The 13,462-nt window shown below is 50.3% G+C and overlaps 1 protein-coding gene across 1 annotated transcript in view; it reads right to left on the reverse strand.

Moving 5' to 3' along the window:
* Positions 1-3,944: 3,944 nt before the first annotated feature.
* PXMP2 (peroxisomal membrane protein 2, 22kDa) overlaps positions 3,945-13,462 on the reverse strand; it is a 12,953-nt gene continuing 3,435 nt past the window's right edge. The window contains exons 3-5 of the mRNA XM_011982227.1: positions 13,022-13,184; positions 7,588-7,707; positions 3,945-4,317 (exon numbers count right to left, since the gene is read on the reverse strand). Of these exons, the coding sequence (XP_011837617.1) occupies positions 4,249-4,317; positions 7,588-7,707; positions 13,022-13,184 (352 nt within the window). The 3' untranslated portion in view covers positions 3,945-4,248. The remainder of the gene's footprint in view (positions 4,318-7,587; positions 7,708-13,021; positions 13,185-13,462) is intronic.

Genomic DNA, 13,462 nt, shown 5'->3' on the forward strand with positions numbered 1-13,462 from the left:
GATCTGCCAGCCTCGGCTTCCCAAAGTGCTGGGAGTACAGGCCTGAACCACTGCGCCCAACTTTTTTTTTTTTTTTTTTTTTTAATAGAGACAGGGCTTCACTCTGTCACCCTAACTGGAGTGCAGCGACACAATCACAGCTCACTGCAGCCTTGACCTCCTGAACTCGAACGATCCTCCTGCCTCAGCCTTTGAGTACACAGGTGCATGGCACCATTTCCAGCTAGTTATTTTTTAATTTTTTGTAGAAATGGGACCTCTCTGTGTTATCCAGGCTGGTCTCAAACTCCTCACGTGATCCTCCTGCCTTGGCCTCCCAAAGTGCTGGGATTAGAGGTGTGAGCCACTGTGCCCAGCTGCCCTGATTTTAGCCCCATGAAACCCATCTTGGACTTCTGACCACCAGAACCAAAGTTCGAAGCCTGTTTTAAGCTGTTGAGTTTGTGGAAATTTGAGAGCATCGTAGGGAACGAATATGCTGGGTGACAGCACGGCTAACATTCCCATCCCACAGACTCATCACTGTTGTGCCAGAGAGCAAGAGATACCCACTGCTCTGCCCATTAAAAAGGAAAGACAGGCTGTTCCTCAGCACAGGGAAGAATGTGAATCCCTTGCCCCGGCCCCTTGCTTAGAAATCATGCTTACTGGCCTTGTGTTTCTCCAAGAAACCTGATCCTTGGTATCCCAGGCAGGGTGAGATCTGTCATTGTCACAGTGGGTGTTTATTTTCTGCCCTGAGGAAGTCAGATGAAGAGGTCACCCTGCCACACCCACTTCCCCACACACTTGGGGCAGGGCCTCTGCTGTGCCGTGAGGCTTTGGTGGAAGCAGCTGCATCAGCTCCTCCACTCTCGGCTGAGCTGAGCTGGACCTGGGGCTCTGGACCATCTGAACTTGTACACGGCTTCTTTTCTATGTAAAGGGCAATGCTGTACGAGTCATATCTGGGCATTGCAGGCACTACGTTCCTTAGGAAGTAAAGAAACCCTTTCCTCTGTCTCAAGAGACTGTTTTTGCTTCTTGAAGTCCTTCCATTACCATCTCATTTCAGTAAAAAGGGTCAAGGGACGGCGTGCTTGGAGGGAAAGAAGTCCTAGGGTGACACGTGACGAATTCTGGTACTCGAACTCAGTGCAGTTTTATAGACTTTCTTATGGATTCATTTTGTTCAAATATAATTAAAATATGATTTGTTCAAGGCACTCAGACCTACGTATAGGAAGAAGTGCTTTTCTTCCTCGAACTATTGCCAGATCATTTAACCACTCATAAATGCCTGCTTTCTGTGGGGCACGGTGGTTCACGTCTGTAATCCCAGCACTTTGGGAGGCCGAGGCAGGCGGATCCCGAGGTCAGGAGGTTGAGACCATCCTGGCTAACACGATGAAACCCCGTCTCTACTAAAAATACAAAAAATTAGCCGGGCGTGGTGGCGGCGCCTGTAGTCCCAGCTATTCGGGAGGCTGAGGCAGGAGAATGGTGTGAACATGGCAGGCGGAGCTTGCAGTGAGCCGAGATCACGCCACTGCACTTCAGCCTGGGCGACAGCGCGACACTCCGCTTCAAAAAAAAAAAAGCCTGTTTTCTGATGACTATTCAAGAGGGTGAAACTAAAAGCTGCCGGTCTCCGCTCTCCCGTGTGCCTGACAGTACTCAGTAAAGGGGTGTTCAGCGAACTGACCGGATGCGGGCTGTGGTAAGCCACATAACATCATGCGAAATCTTCTCCAGTGAATTCTCTTGACCTTGCCTTGCCGTGACACTCTGATGCCCTGTGATGAGGTGGTAAAGACGGTGGCTGAGGACCTGGCTGACTGCCTCTGAATCAGGACTCGTCTCTTGCTAGCTGAGGGGTCTTGCATTCCCCACATGTGGAGCAGAGAGAACAACGGCACCTCCCTCCGGGCTGCTGCAGGATGCGTAATGCCAACCCTGCGCAGCTCTCAGAAGAGGTCTGGCACAAAGCAACCCTGAGCGGCGTCAGTACTGTGATCTCTGGATTCTAACCCAGAATCTGCTCTGAGATCCAGGTTCTTAATCCTCCGTCACGGCAGCGGGGTGGGACTCACTGGGAAGTGGCAAGTTAGAGGGACAGTCAGAGTTGTCACCTTCCACATCAATTGCAAGAGCATCTGTTACTTCTGCAAATGCCCTAAGCTTCCTTTGGGTACGGCCCCACCTTAAATATTCTGAACTGAAAGAGCAGTTCTTTGAACAACCGCGGCAAGCAGGACGTGAGCAGGCATTAGTGCCGCCGTCTTCACCGCCACGTCCTTCACGGCACCCGGGAGCTAGAAACAGTCTAGCCACTGACGGACAGACGGACAGGCAAGATGCAGTCCATGCACATGGGAATGTTTCAGCCTTTTAAGTTTTTAATTTTTATTTTATTATTTCTTAGTAGAGAGGGGGTTTCATCACGTTGGCCAGGCTAGTTTCAAGCTCCTGACCTCACGTAATCCGCCTGCCTCGGCCTTGAAAAGTGCTGGGATTACAGGCGTGAGCCACTGCACCCAGCCCTATGTTTATTTTTTATTTTATTTATATATTTTTTTGAGACAGCCTCACTCTGTCGCCCAGGCTGGGGTGCAGTGGCGTGATCTTGGCTCACTGCAACCTCTGCCTTCCCAGTTCAAGTGATTCTCCTGCCTCGGCCTCCTCCGAAGTAGCTGGGATTACAGGCGTGCACCATCACACCCAGTTAATTTTTTTTTTTTTTAAGACGGAGTCTCGCTCTGTCACCAGGCTGGAGCGCAGTGGAGTGATCTTGGCTCACTGCAACCTCTGCCTCCCAGGTTCAAGCTGTTCTCCTGCCTCAGCCTCCCGAGTAGCTGTGATTACAGGCACCCGCCACCACGCCCGGCTAATTTTTGTATTTTTAGTAGAGACAAGGTTTCACCATGTCAGCCAGGATGGCCTCAATTTCTTGACCTCGTGATCTACCTGCCTTGGCCTCCCAAAGTGCTGGGATTACAGGCATGAGCCACTGCGCCCAGCTGCTAATTTTTTATATTTTTGGTAGAGATAGGGTTTCACTATGTTGGCCAGGCTGGTCTTGAACTCCTGACCTCAAGTGATCCGTCTGCCTCAGCCTCCCAAAGTGCTGGGATTACAGGGGTAAACCACCGAGCCTGGCCTATTTTTATTTTTTTTTTTAAAGAATCTTAAGGACAATCAAAAGTCAGCCTTTTTTAAAAGGAAAGAGGACCGGGTATGGTGGTTCATGCCTGTAATCCTAGCACTTCAGGAGGCCAAGGCAGGCAAATCATGAGGTCAGGAGTTTGAGACCAGCCTGGCCAACATGGCAAAATCCCTTCTCTACTAAAGACACACAAAATTAGCCGGGCATGGTGGTGTGCACCTGTAATCCTAGCTACTCAGGAGGCTGAGACGGGAGAAATCTCTTGAACTCAGGAGGCAGAGGTTGCAGTGAGCTGAGATTGCGCCATTGCACTCCAGCCTGGATGACAGGGCGAGACTCCGTCTCAAAAAAAAAAAAAAAGGAAAGAGCCCCAGTGCAGTTGCTCCCACCTGTAATCCCAGGAATTCAAAGACCAGCCTGGGCAACACAGGAAGACCCCATCTCTACAAAAAAAAAAACACAGCCAGGTGTGGCTGGGTGTGATGGTGGGAACTTATAATCCTAGCTACTTGGGAGGCTGCGGCAGGAAGATGTCCCAGGGGGGTGTGTGTGTGTATTTTTTTTTTTTTCTTGTAGAAATGAGGTCTCACTGTGTTGCCCAGGCTGGTCTCAAATTCCTGGCCTCAAGCAATCTTCCTGCCTCTGCCTCCCAAAGTACTGGGATGACAGGCATGAGCCACCACGACCAGCTACGTGGTAAATTTTCTGTTTTATGTGTCGTACCACACACACGAAAATTTAAAAAAATCTGACTATGCATTTCTTTCAAAGCAACAGCAATTGTTCTGAGAGATTAAAGTCACCATTGAAGAGCCTACATTATTGTTTATTGTGATCCTAATTCGGTACACAGTAACAATTGAAATTGCCTCTACCAAATGTTAAGTTTCTGGGGCAGCACCAGCTGAAGTCAGCGACTGCCTTTTTAAAACACAAGGTTCTGACATTAAGAGATTTCTGTTTCTCTATCCATCATTTTCGGGCATCTTGAATCACCTGATTTAGAGGCAGTGACGTCCTGACTGGGTTGGTTCTGCTCTCGCTGGGCGGGTGAGACCCCCAGACCCACGTCCGCAGTGCATCTGATGTTCTCCCAGCGATCGTCACTTCCCCAGGGAGGCTAGGTAGGCATACCAGAACAGAGCTGCCAGGTTGGCGAAGAGCACCCGGAACTGCCAAAAAGAACAGTTCGATGGACCACGGTCAGTGGGAGGCCGTGGCCAGTTATCGAGCCTCAGTCACCCAGTCATTCGTTTACCCGTTTGAACGGGTTGTCGGCTGGTCCAACCACCCATCCATTACTGCATTTACTGAGCCTCTGTTTGTACCAAATGCTGTGCTAGGCCCCTAGCAGAGAAGAGTGGAGAAGAAAAATGGTCCCCTAGTTACAGTGTTCACAGGCTACAGCGGCCCAGGAATCCCAAAGCCAAGTCACGCTCCTTTTTCCCACTTCACTGCACACCTTAGCTCCTGGTTCGGCCTCTCTCACTCCAGGACCAGCCATCATGCAGGTGGCTGCATCCTCCTCGGGGGACACAGCTGACGAACAGGGGAGGGGCCCCAGACCTTCTCTCCTCTCTAACCATCGCCATCCCACTGCCCTGCTTTGGTGACTCAGCAGCTTCACCCTGCCCCAGAATTCCCTGGCCTGGTGCTGTCTCTCCCTGGCATGTGGTGCTATGAAAGTAGCAGCCTGTCTGTCTGGTTAGTCACCGCGTCCCCGAGTCTGGCAGCACGGCACACAGCCACTGCTCAGGAAACACTTGCTGAATGAATGCCGCTTCCTCACCCACCTGCACACACCTAGGATGGCGACTCTGCCCCCACGCTGCTCAGAGGCGCGGCTTCCTGGCTCTCCCCTCTTCCATCCCAGATCCTCCATGCTCCCGGCCAGTCTGTCTTCTCACCTGTCTCTACTTCCTTCTCTAAATTCCCGAGAACCGGTGGCCTATAGCTGTAGCTTCCTTAGCCTACTGTTCTTCAGTCACACTCCCTGGAAAATTCTTTATCCTTCCTGCCTTCTCACCTCCCCAGATGCTGACAAGCCCCAGCCCCCTCTGCCCAGAAGTCTTTGTTTCTGCAGTCAGCGTGCTCTCCCATCCTCCATGTGGCCAAACTTGCCCCTTCTGTATCCCCTCACAATGCCCACCTGGCTTCCTCTCCCCTCAGTCCCAGCCCCTGGCCCTCCAGAGGAGAGGCACATAGGGGCTTGAGGCAGGATGTCCCACTCTCCTCTCCGCTCAGCTGTCCCTTTCTCTCCTCTCTCATCACAGAGGGTGGGGCCTCTGTCCCAAGCACCATGGTGAGTGTGCGGGGGACTCGCATCCACCTGCCTCCTTAGGGGACCCCGCAGAGCCGCTCTTTCTGGACATGGGTGTTTGCCCATCCCACAAGCAGCTTCACGTCTGCACCCACCACGTCCGCATCTCTTGAGTGTGAGAACCCCCTCCGCCACCCAGCCTTCTTCCATCGCTTCTCCTCACCTCCTCTCAAACTTTTTAAAATTCATTTTTATAAAATAGAGATGGGGTCTCACTATGTTGCCCAGACTGGTCTCAAACTCCTGGCTTCAAGTGATCCTTCTGCTTCGGCCTCTCAAAGTTCTGGGATTACAGGCATGAGCCACCATGCCTGGTCTCCACAAACTTTGAGATCATGTTCTAGACTTGTGAGTTTTAAAATAATTCCCACCCACTCTTCAAAGCAATCTGGCTTCAGCCCCATGGAGCTGAAATTGCTCTGGGAAGGGCCACTGTTAAAGCCAAAGGAAATTTTGTTTTTATTTTGCTTTAACTCCTGGCAACTTTGGCTAAGGGTGAACCGCCTCTTTGTCCTGTCTATGTGCGCCCCTGTTTTCCTGCTGCTTCCTGGTGTGTGTGTTTGTGGTGTGTGCAGTGTGTGTGCACACTGGGCCGCCTCCCTCCTCTCCCTCGGGGGTCACCCTGGTCCTCTCCTCCCTCCTGGGCAGGGCTCAGAGCCGGTGCTAATGCAGGAAGGCTCTCTATAGCTGAGTTCCAGCCACTGCAGGCCTGTCCAGGTCCTCCCTAGTGGCAGCCTGGGCTGGGATGGTACCCACCTTTCCCAGAAGGGGCCTGTGTCTGTACTGTTTGCACCAACAATGCGGGCTCCACACAGCTGCTGTCTTTCTAGGGGTCTGGAGCTTTGGGGCAGCAGGCAGGGATGCCTGCCCACGAGTGCCAGTAAAACCCTGATAGGTGGCACACCTTGTGGGGGAGGGAAGCACGTGGCTCCTGCAGACTCTGCCAGGTCTCCTCCTGCAGCATCCTGGGGTGTCCTGCCATGCTGCAGGGGGCGTTGCACCCCATCCTCCCAGTGTGGGAGTGGTCCTGGGGACCCGGGCTGTGCATAAAGACACTTGATCCCCGTGGCAGAGCCTGGGGCTCCAGCCTCCGCTCCACCAGCCCAGCCCCAATCTGACACCTTTGACTTAGTCCCCACAGCAGCTCCTTCATGCACAGGATAGCGGAAACGCTCAGTTTCCCCAGAAGGTCTTCACTCTGCACCTGGACAGGCCCACCCCTCGTCCAGGTGAGGCAGCCCTTCCAGGTCAGCGGCAGGACCCATGGCCGCACAGTGCCTGCCTTCAGGCTCAGCTGTAATTCATGAGCCCAGGGACCACGAATGCTTTGTTTCTTTTTAACATTTTATTTATTTTTTGAGACAGGGTCTTACTCTGTTGCCCAGGCTGGAGTGCAGCGGTGCAATCTCAGCTCACTCCAACCTCCGTCTCCCAGGTTCAAGCGATTCTTGTGCCTCAGCCCACTGAGTAGCTGGGACTACAGGCACCTGCCACCATGCCCAGCTAACTTTTGTATTTTTAGTAGAGATGGGGTTTTTGCTATGTTGGCCAGGCTGGTCTCGAACTCCCGGCTTCAAGTGATGTGGCCGCCTCAGCCTCCCATAGTTTTGGGATTACAGGCGTGAGCTACCGTGACGGTCTTTTTTTTCTAAGTATAACTAGAGTTTATTTGGGTTGAGTTTGAGGACTGCAACCCAGGAGCATAGATTCAAGTTGCCTGAATGTACACTCCTGGAACTGGGAATGTTTCAAAGGCTAGGAAACTCAAGGGCATCCCTGGCATGAGGGCTTTTAATGAGAATTTGCTGAACAAACAGAAGAGGCAAAGACACCCACTCTGGACACCCTTGTGTGTTGCTTTCTGAATCCAGAACTAGCAATGATTCAGGGTCACGGGCAAAATCCAAGGCTGGCTGAGGAGTCTAGACACGGTGACACCAAGTCCAGTGGAAACTACAGCAGAAAGAGGAGAAAAGAAAACGAAAAAGAAAAAGAGAAAGAAAAAGAAAAAAAAAAGAAAAGAAAAAAGAGAGGGGAAGGGGAAAGAAGGAAGGAAGGAAGGAAGGAAGGAAAATGCTGACAGAAAGTAATGTTGGCAGAGGCTGAGCCCCATGGCCCTCACCTTCAGAGGGATGTAGTTGATGTTGATGAACTGCACTGGCGTCCACACCCTCCAGTTCATCCTTAGCGCTGGCCAGAAACCCCCCCTCATCTTGGTAGCGAAGGCTGAGGCGTCTTTCCCCTGCAAAGGAGGGAAGGCAGGTGGTGAACAATCTCACTGCCCATCAGAACTGAATTCCGGGCACCCAAACCCTAACGTGATGGTTTTTAAACTGCTATTGGGTTTTGTTCTGTGTGTATGCAGACAGCACACACGTGTACTCAGCACTGCGGCTCTAAGGAGCCAACCAGTAAGATGGAAAATGATCAGTGAGATGCCAGACAGCAGCCTGCTCACGCTGGCAGTGATGTGTGTCCCGGCCCATCACTCCTTGAGGACAGCTGGAGGAGGTGACTCCCAAGGCTGGCCCTGGGCACCAGAACTGCTACTCAGAGCTATGCTGTCAGTTCCTCCCAAATAACCTCCAAAGTCGATGTCTTTCCAATCAAAACTTGTTAGGAGTTACGGGAAAAAAAAAAGGACCCCAGTAAGTTGATTCTAAATGTCAGCTGGTGGATTCAAGACCTGCACCCAAGCCCTGAAATCATGAAGATCCTAGGAGCAACTCCTCTGGACGTCAGCCAAAGACAAAGAATTTGTGACTAAGTCCTCAAAAGCAAATACAGCAAAACCAAAAACAGACAAACAGGACTTCATTAAACAAAAAAGCTTCTGCACAGCAAAAGAAACAATCAACAGACAATCTACAGCATGGGAAAAAATATATGCATATTATGCATCCTACAAAGGGCTGTTATCCAGAATCTACGAGGAACTCACACAACTTAACAAGAAAGAAATGAATAACCTTATTAAAAAACTGGGCAAAGGACGTGAACATTTTTCAAAAGAAGAAAAACAAGTGGCCAAGAAACATGAAAAAATATTCAACATCACTAATCATCAGAGAAATGCAAATTAAAACCACAATGAGATACCACCTCACGCCAGTCAGAATGGCTATTATTAAAGTCAAGTGGCCAGGCGCGGTGGCTCATGCCTGGAATCTCAGCACTTTGGGAGGCTGAGGCGGGCGGATCACGAGGTCAGAAGTTTGAGACCAGCCTGACCAACACGGTGAAACCCAGTTTCTACTAAAAAAAAAAAAAACAAAAATTAGTCGAGCGTGGTGGCGTGTGCCTGTAATCCCAGCTACTCAGGAGGCTGAGGCAGGAGAATCACTTGAACCTGGGAGGCAGAGGTTGTGGTGAGCCGAGATCGCGCCACCGCACTCCACCCTGGCTAACACAGTGAAACTCTGCCTCAAAAAAGAAAAAGGTCGGCCGGGCGCGGTGGCTCAAGCCTGTAATCCCAGCACTTTGGGAGGCCAAGACGGGCGGATCATGAGGTCAGGAGATCGAGACCGTCCTGGCTAACCTGATGAAACCCCGTTTCTACTAAAAAATATAAAAAACTAGCCGGGCGAGGTGGCGGGCGCCTGTAGTCTCAGCTACTCGGGAGGCTAAGGCAGGAGAATGGCGTAAACCCGGGAGGCGGAGCTTGCAGTGAGCTGAGATCGGGCCACTGCACTTTAGCCTGGGCGACAGAGCGAGACTCCGTCTCAAAAAAAAAAAAAAAGGTCAAAAAACAATAGATGCTGGCAAGAATGTGGAGAAAAGTGAACACTTACATACTGCTGGTGGGAATGCAAATTAGTACAGCCTTTCTGGAAAACAGTATGGAGATTTCTCAAAAAACTAAAAATAGAACCACCATTCAATCCAGCAATCCCACTACTGGGCCTCTACCCCAAGGAAGAATCGTATCAAAAAATCCCTGCCTCGTATGTTTATCACAGGGCTATCCACAACAGCAAACACATGGAATCAACCTAAATGTCCCCCAACAGAGGACTGGATAAAGAAAAAGTGCCATAAATATACCACGGAACACTACTCTGCTATAAAAAAAGAATGAACTCGGCCGGGCACGGTGGCTCACGCCTGTAATCCCAGCACTTTGGGAGGCTGAGGCAGGAAAATTGTTGAACCTGGGGGGCGGAGGTTGCAGTGAGATGAGATTACACCACTACACTCCAGCCTGGACCAAACAGCAAGACTCTGTGTCAAAAAAAAAAAAAAAAAAAAAGGCGCATGTCTTTGGCAGTGACACAGACTGAACCAGGAGCCATTATCCCAAGCGAAACAACTCACCAATGGAAAGTCAAACACTGCTTGTTCCCACTTTTGTTTTTCCAGAGAGGGTCTCACCGTCTCCACTCTGTTGCCCATGCCGGCTGGAGTGCAGTGGGTGTGATCACGGCTCACTCAGCCTCAACCTCCTGGCATCAAGCCTCAGTCTCAGCCTCCTGAGTAGCTGGGACTACAGGCATGTGCCAACACAACCCTTTGATTTTTAATTTTTTTGTAGAGAAGGGGTCTCACCTGTTGCCCAGGCTGGTTTCGACATCCTGGGCTCAAGTGACCTTCCTGCCTCAGCAGATGTTCTCACTCATAAGTGGGGTTTAAACAGTGGGTACACATGGACCAACAGAGGGAAATAACAGACACCAGAGACTTGAAAAGGTGGCAAGGGCAGGAGGGTTGAAAATCACCACTGACTACTTGGGTGATGGGAACTAAAAGCTCAGACGTCACCACAGCACAGTCACATAAGAAATTTGCACTCGTACCCTCTAAGTATATACAAACTAATAAAAAATTTTAAAGAAATGCTTAAATATTTTCTTGTTTAAAGTAAGGGGGAAAGCTGGGTGCGGTGGCTCACACCTGTAATGCTAAGGCGGGCATATCACTTGAGGTTGAGACCAGCCTGGCCAACACAGAGGAACCCCATTGCTACTAAAAATACAAAAACTAGTCGGGCATGGTGGTGGGCGCCTGTTGTCCTAGCTACTCTGGAGGCTGAGGCATAAAAATCACTTGAACCCGAGAGGTGGAGGTTGCAGTGAGCCGAGACTGCACCACTGCACTCCAGCCTCGGCGACAGAGCGAGACTCCATCTCAAAAAAAAGAAAATAATCCAGCAAAAGAACAAAGAGTCCAGATAATTGCCGGTACAGCTGGAAATGAGAATATTTCAAAATACTGGGGATTGCCCAATAAATGGTAATGAGAAAATTTGCTATGTAAGTAGAAAAATCCATACAGACATCTGTCTCCTACTGTACACAAGTAAAACCATACGGATACCAGAGGAAAGTATAGGAGAATATTTCTGTTATCTTCCTGTAAGGAAAGGCATGAAGGAAAATAATGTCATATTTGAATACATGAACCTTTAGAACTTCTGTATGGAGAAGTGATTGGTTAAAACAAATTACTTTCAGGACAGAAGGTGACGCTGGGTGCGGTGGCTCACACCTGTAATCCCAGCACTTTGGGAGGCTGAGGCGGGTGGATCACGAGGTCAGGAGTTCAATACCAACCTGGTGGTGAAACCCCGCCTCTACTAAAAATACAAAAAAATTAGCTGGGCGTAGTGGCGGGCACCTGCAATCCCTGCTATTCCGGAGGCTGAGGCAGAGAATTGCTTGAACCCAAGAGGCGGAGGTTGCAGTGAGCTGAGATTACGTCACTGTACTCCAGCCTGGGCGACAGAGTGAGACTCCGTCTCAAAAAAAAAAAAGAAGGTGACACGTCTCAGACACACAGCACCACCCGGCCAGTGCTCCTAGAGACGGTGAGGATTTGAAGGTGCTCGTCAACGGGGAAGGTGGGACAGTCAGAACAGACACATCTGCTGAGTGCAGGTGAACACGTCTCCCACATGTTGGATTCCAACTGGGATTATGCCGGTAGGTAAACTTCCAGGCCCAGAATTTGCACAGGCTTCTGTCATCATCAGGGATCTCAAACTTCTTGTGCCACAGATCTCTTTGGCAGTTTAGTGAAGCCTGTGGACCCCCTTCTCAGAATCATGTTTTATAATGTATAAAATAAAATATGGCCAGGCGCAGTGGGTCACACCTATAATCCCAGCACTCTGGGAGGCCGAGGCAGGTGGATCATCAGGTCAGGAGTTCAAGACAAGCCTGGTCAACATGGTGAAACCCTATCTCTACTGAAAATACAAAAATTAGCTGGGTGTGGTGGCGGGCTCCTGTAATCCCAGCTACTCAGGAGGCTGAGGCAGGAGAATCATTTGTACCCAGGAGGTGGAGGCTGCAGTGAGCCGAGATTGCGCCACTGCACTCCAGCCTGGGCAACAGGGTGAGACTCTGTCTCAAAAAAAAAAAATAATTAAAAATAAATAAATAAATAAATAAATAAAATAGGACTACAAAGGAACCAGTAATACTGAAACACAGTTATCAAAATATTCAGAAGAAATTTTGACAGACTAATGTGTTTATTTCTATTTTTTTATTTTGTCTTTTGAACCAGGGTCTTGCTCTGTTGCCCAGGCTGGAGTGCAGTGGCTCGATCTCTGCTCACTGCAGCCTCCACATCTTGGGCTCAAGGGATCCTCTCACTTTAGCCTCCCGAATAGCTGGAACTACAGGTGCACATCACCACACTGGCCCATTTTTTAATTTTTGGAGAGATTGGTTTTTGCCATGTTGCCCAGGCTGGTCCCGAACTCCTGGCCTCAAGCTATTCACTGGCCTTGGCCTCACAAAGTGCTGGGATTACAGGCGTGCACCACTATACCCGGCCCTGTTTCTTTCTTTCTTTTTTTTTTTTGAGACAGAGTCTTGCTCTGTCACCTAGGCTGGAGTGCAATGGCGCAATCTCAGCTCACTGCAACCTCCGCCTCCCGGCTTCAAGCGATTCTCCTGCCTTAGCCTCCCAAGTTGCTGGGATTAGAGGCGCCCACCACCATGCCTGGCTAATTTTTGTAGTTTTTAGTAGAGACGAGGTTTCGCCATGTTGACCAGGCTGGTCTCAAACTCCTGACCTCAGGTGATCCACTGGCCTCAGCCTCCCAAAGTGCTGGGATTACAGGCATGAGTCACTGCACCCGGCCTGTTTCTTTCTTTACACAGTGACAAGACCTCTAATGGCAGGTCCAAGTAGTAATGAGCATAAATGATATTTCGAGATATCTGTAACAACTAATATGTGATATAAAAATATCTGATTAGCTGTGTGTGGTGGCACACACATGTAGTCCCAGCTACTTGGGAGGCTGAGGCAAGAGGATTGCTTGAACCCAGGAGTTTGAGGCTGCGGTGGGCTGTGATTGTGCTACTGCACTGCAGCCTGGGTGACAGAGTGAAACCCTGCCTTTAAATAAATAAATAAAGTGACTGTACTGGGTACAAACAGGTCCTGCCAATACTAGACGTTCGCTTCCTGTATTCATAAAGGAAAAGGCAAAATTTCAATTTGAGTGAAAAGTTTGCAGACCCTCTGAACTCTGCCAGGAATGTCAGGTGAAGAATCCCTGTGCTGAACGAAGAGCTGCAGTAAGTGCTGCGGCAGACACCCACCTCCAGAAAGTTCATGATGAGGAAGAACAACATGAGGAAGGCCGGTGCAAAGACGAGGCGGTCCAGGAGGAGCCTCCTGAGCCCTGCCAGGGGGACCTCTGGAGGGATCCAGTGTTCCATGAAGAGGTAGAAGAAGTGACTCAGCGGCCCTGTGAAGAAGAATCTGAGGCCCCCGGGGGGTGTGAGCCAGGCTGTGGTTCTCTGGGTGTGCTCTTCTCTGGTCTAGCTTCACCCCCAAATCCCAGGTCCTAAGTCCTGCTTCCTAATGTCCCTCAGTATTGGCCACACAGGTCTGTACAGACAAGTCAGCTTCAGGGGCGCTCTGTTGTTCTAACAGACCAGACTTGCTCCTGCTGTGTGTGGACTCTGCGCTCAGCACTTCCCCGCCTAGCCATGGTGGCTCGCTCCCCCTGCTGTGGATTCTGTGCCCAGCGCTTCCCC

Source organism: Mandrillus leucophaeus, unplaced genomic scaffold (assembly GCF_000951045.1).
Source record: "Mandrillus leucophaeus isolate KB7577 unplaced genomic scaffold, Mleu.le_1.0 Scaffold237, whole genome shotgun sequence".
Taxonomy (NCBI): Eukaryota; Metazoa; Chordata; class Mammalia; order Primates; family Cercopithecidae; genus Mandrillus; species Mandrillus leucophaeus.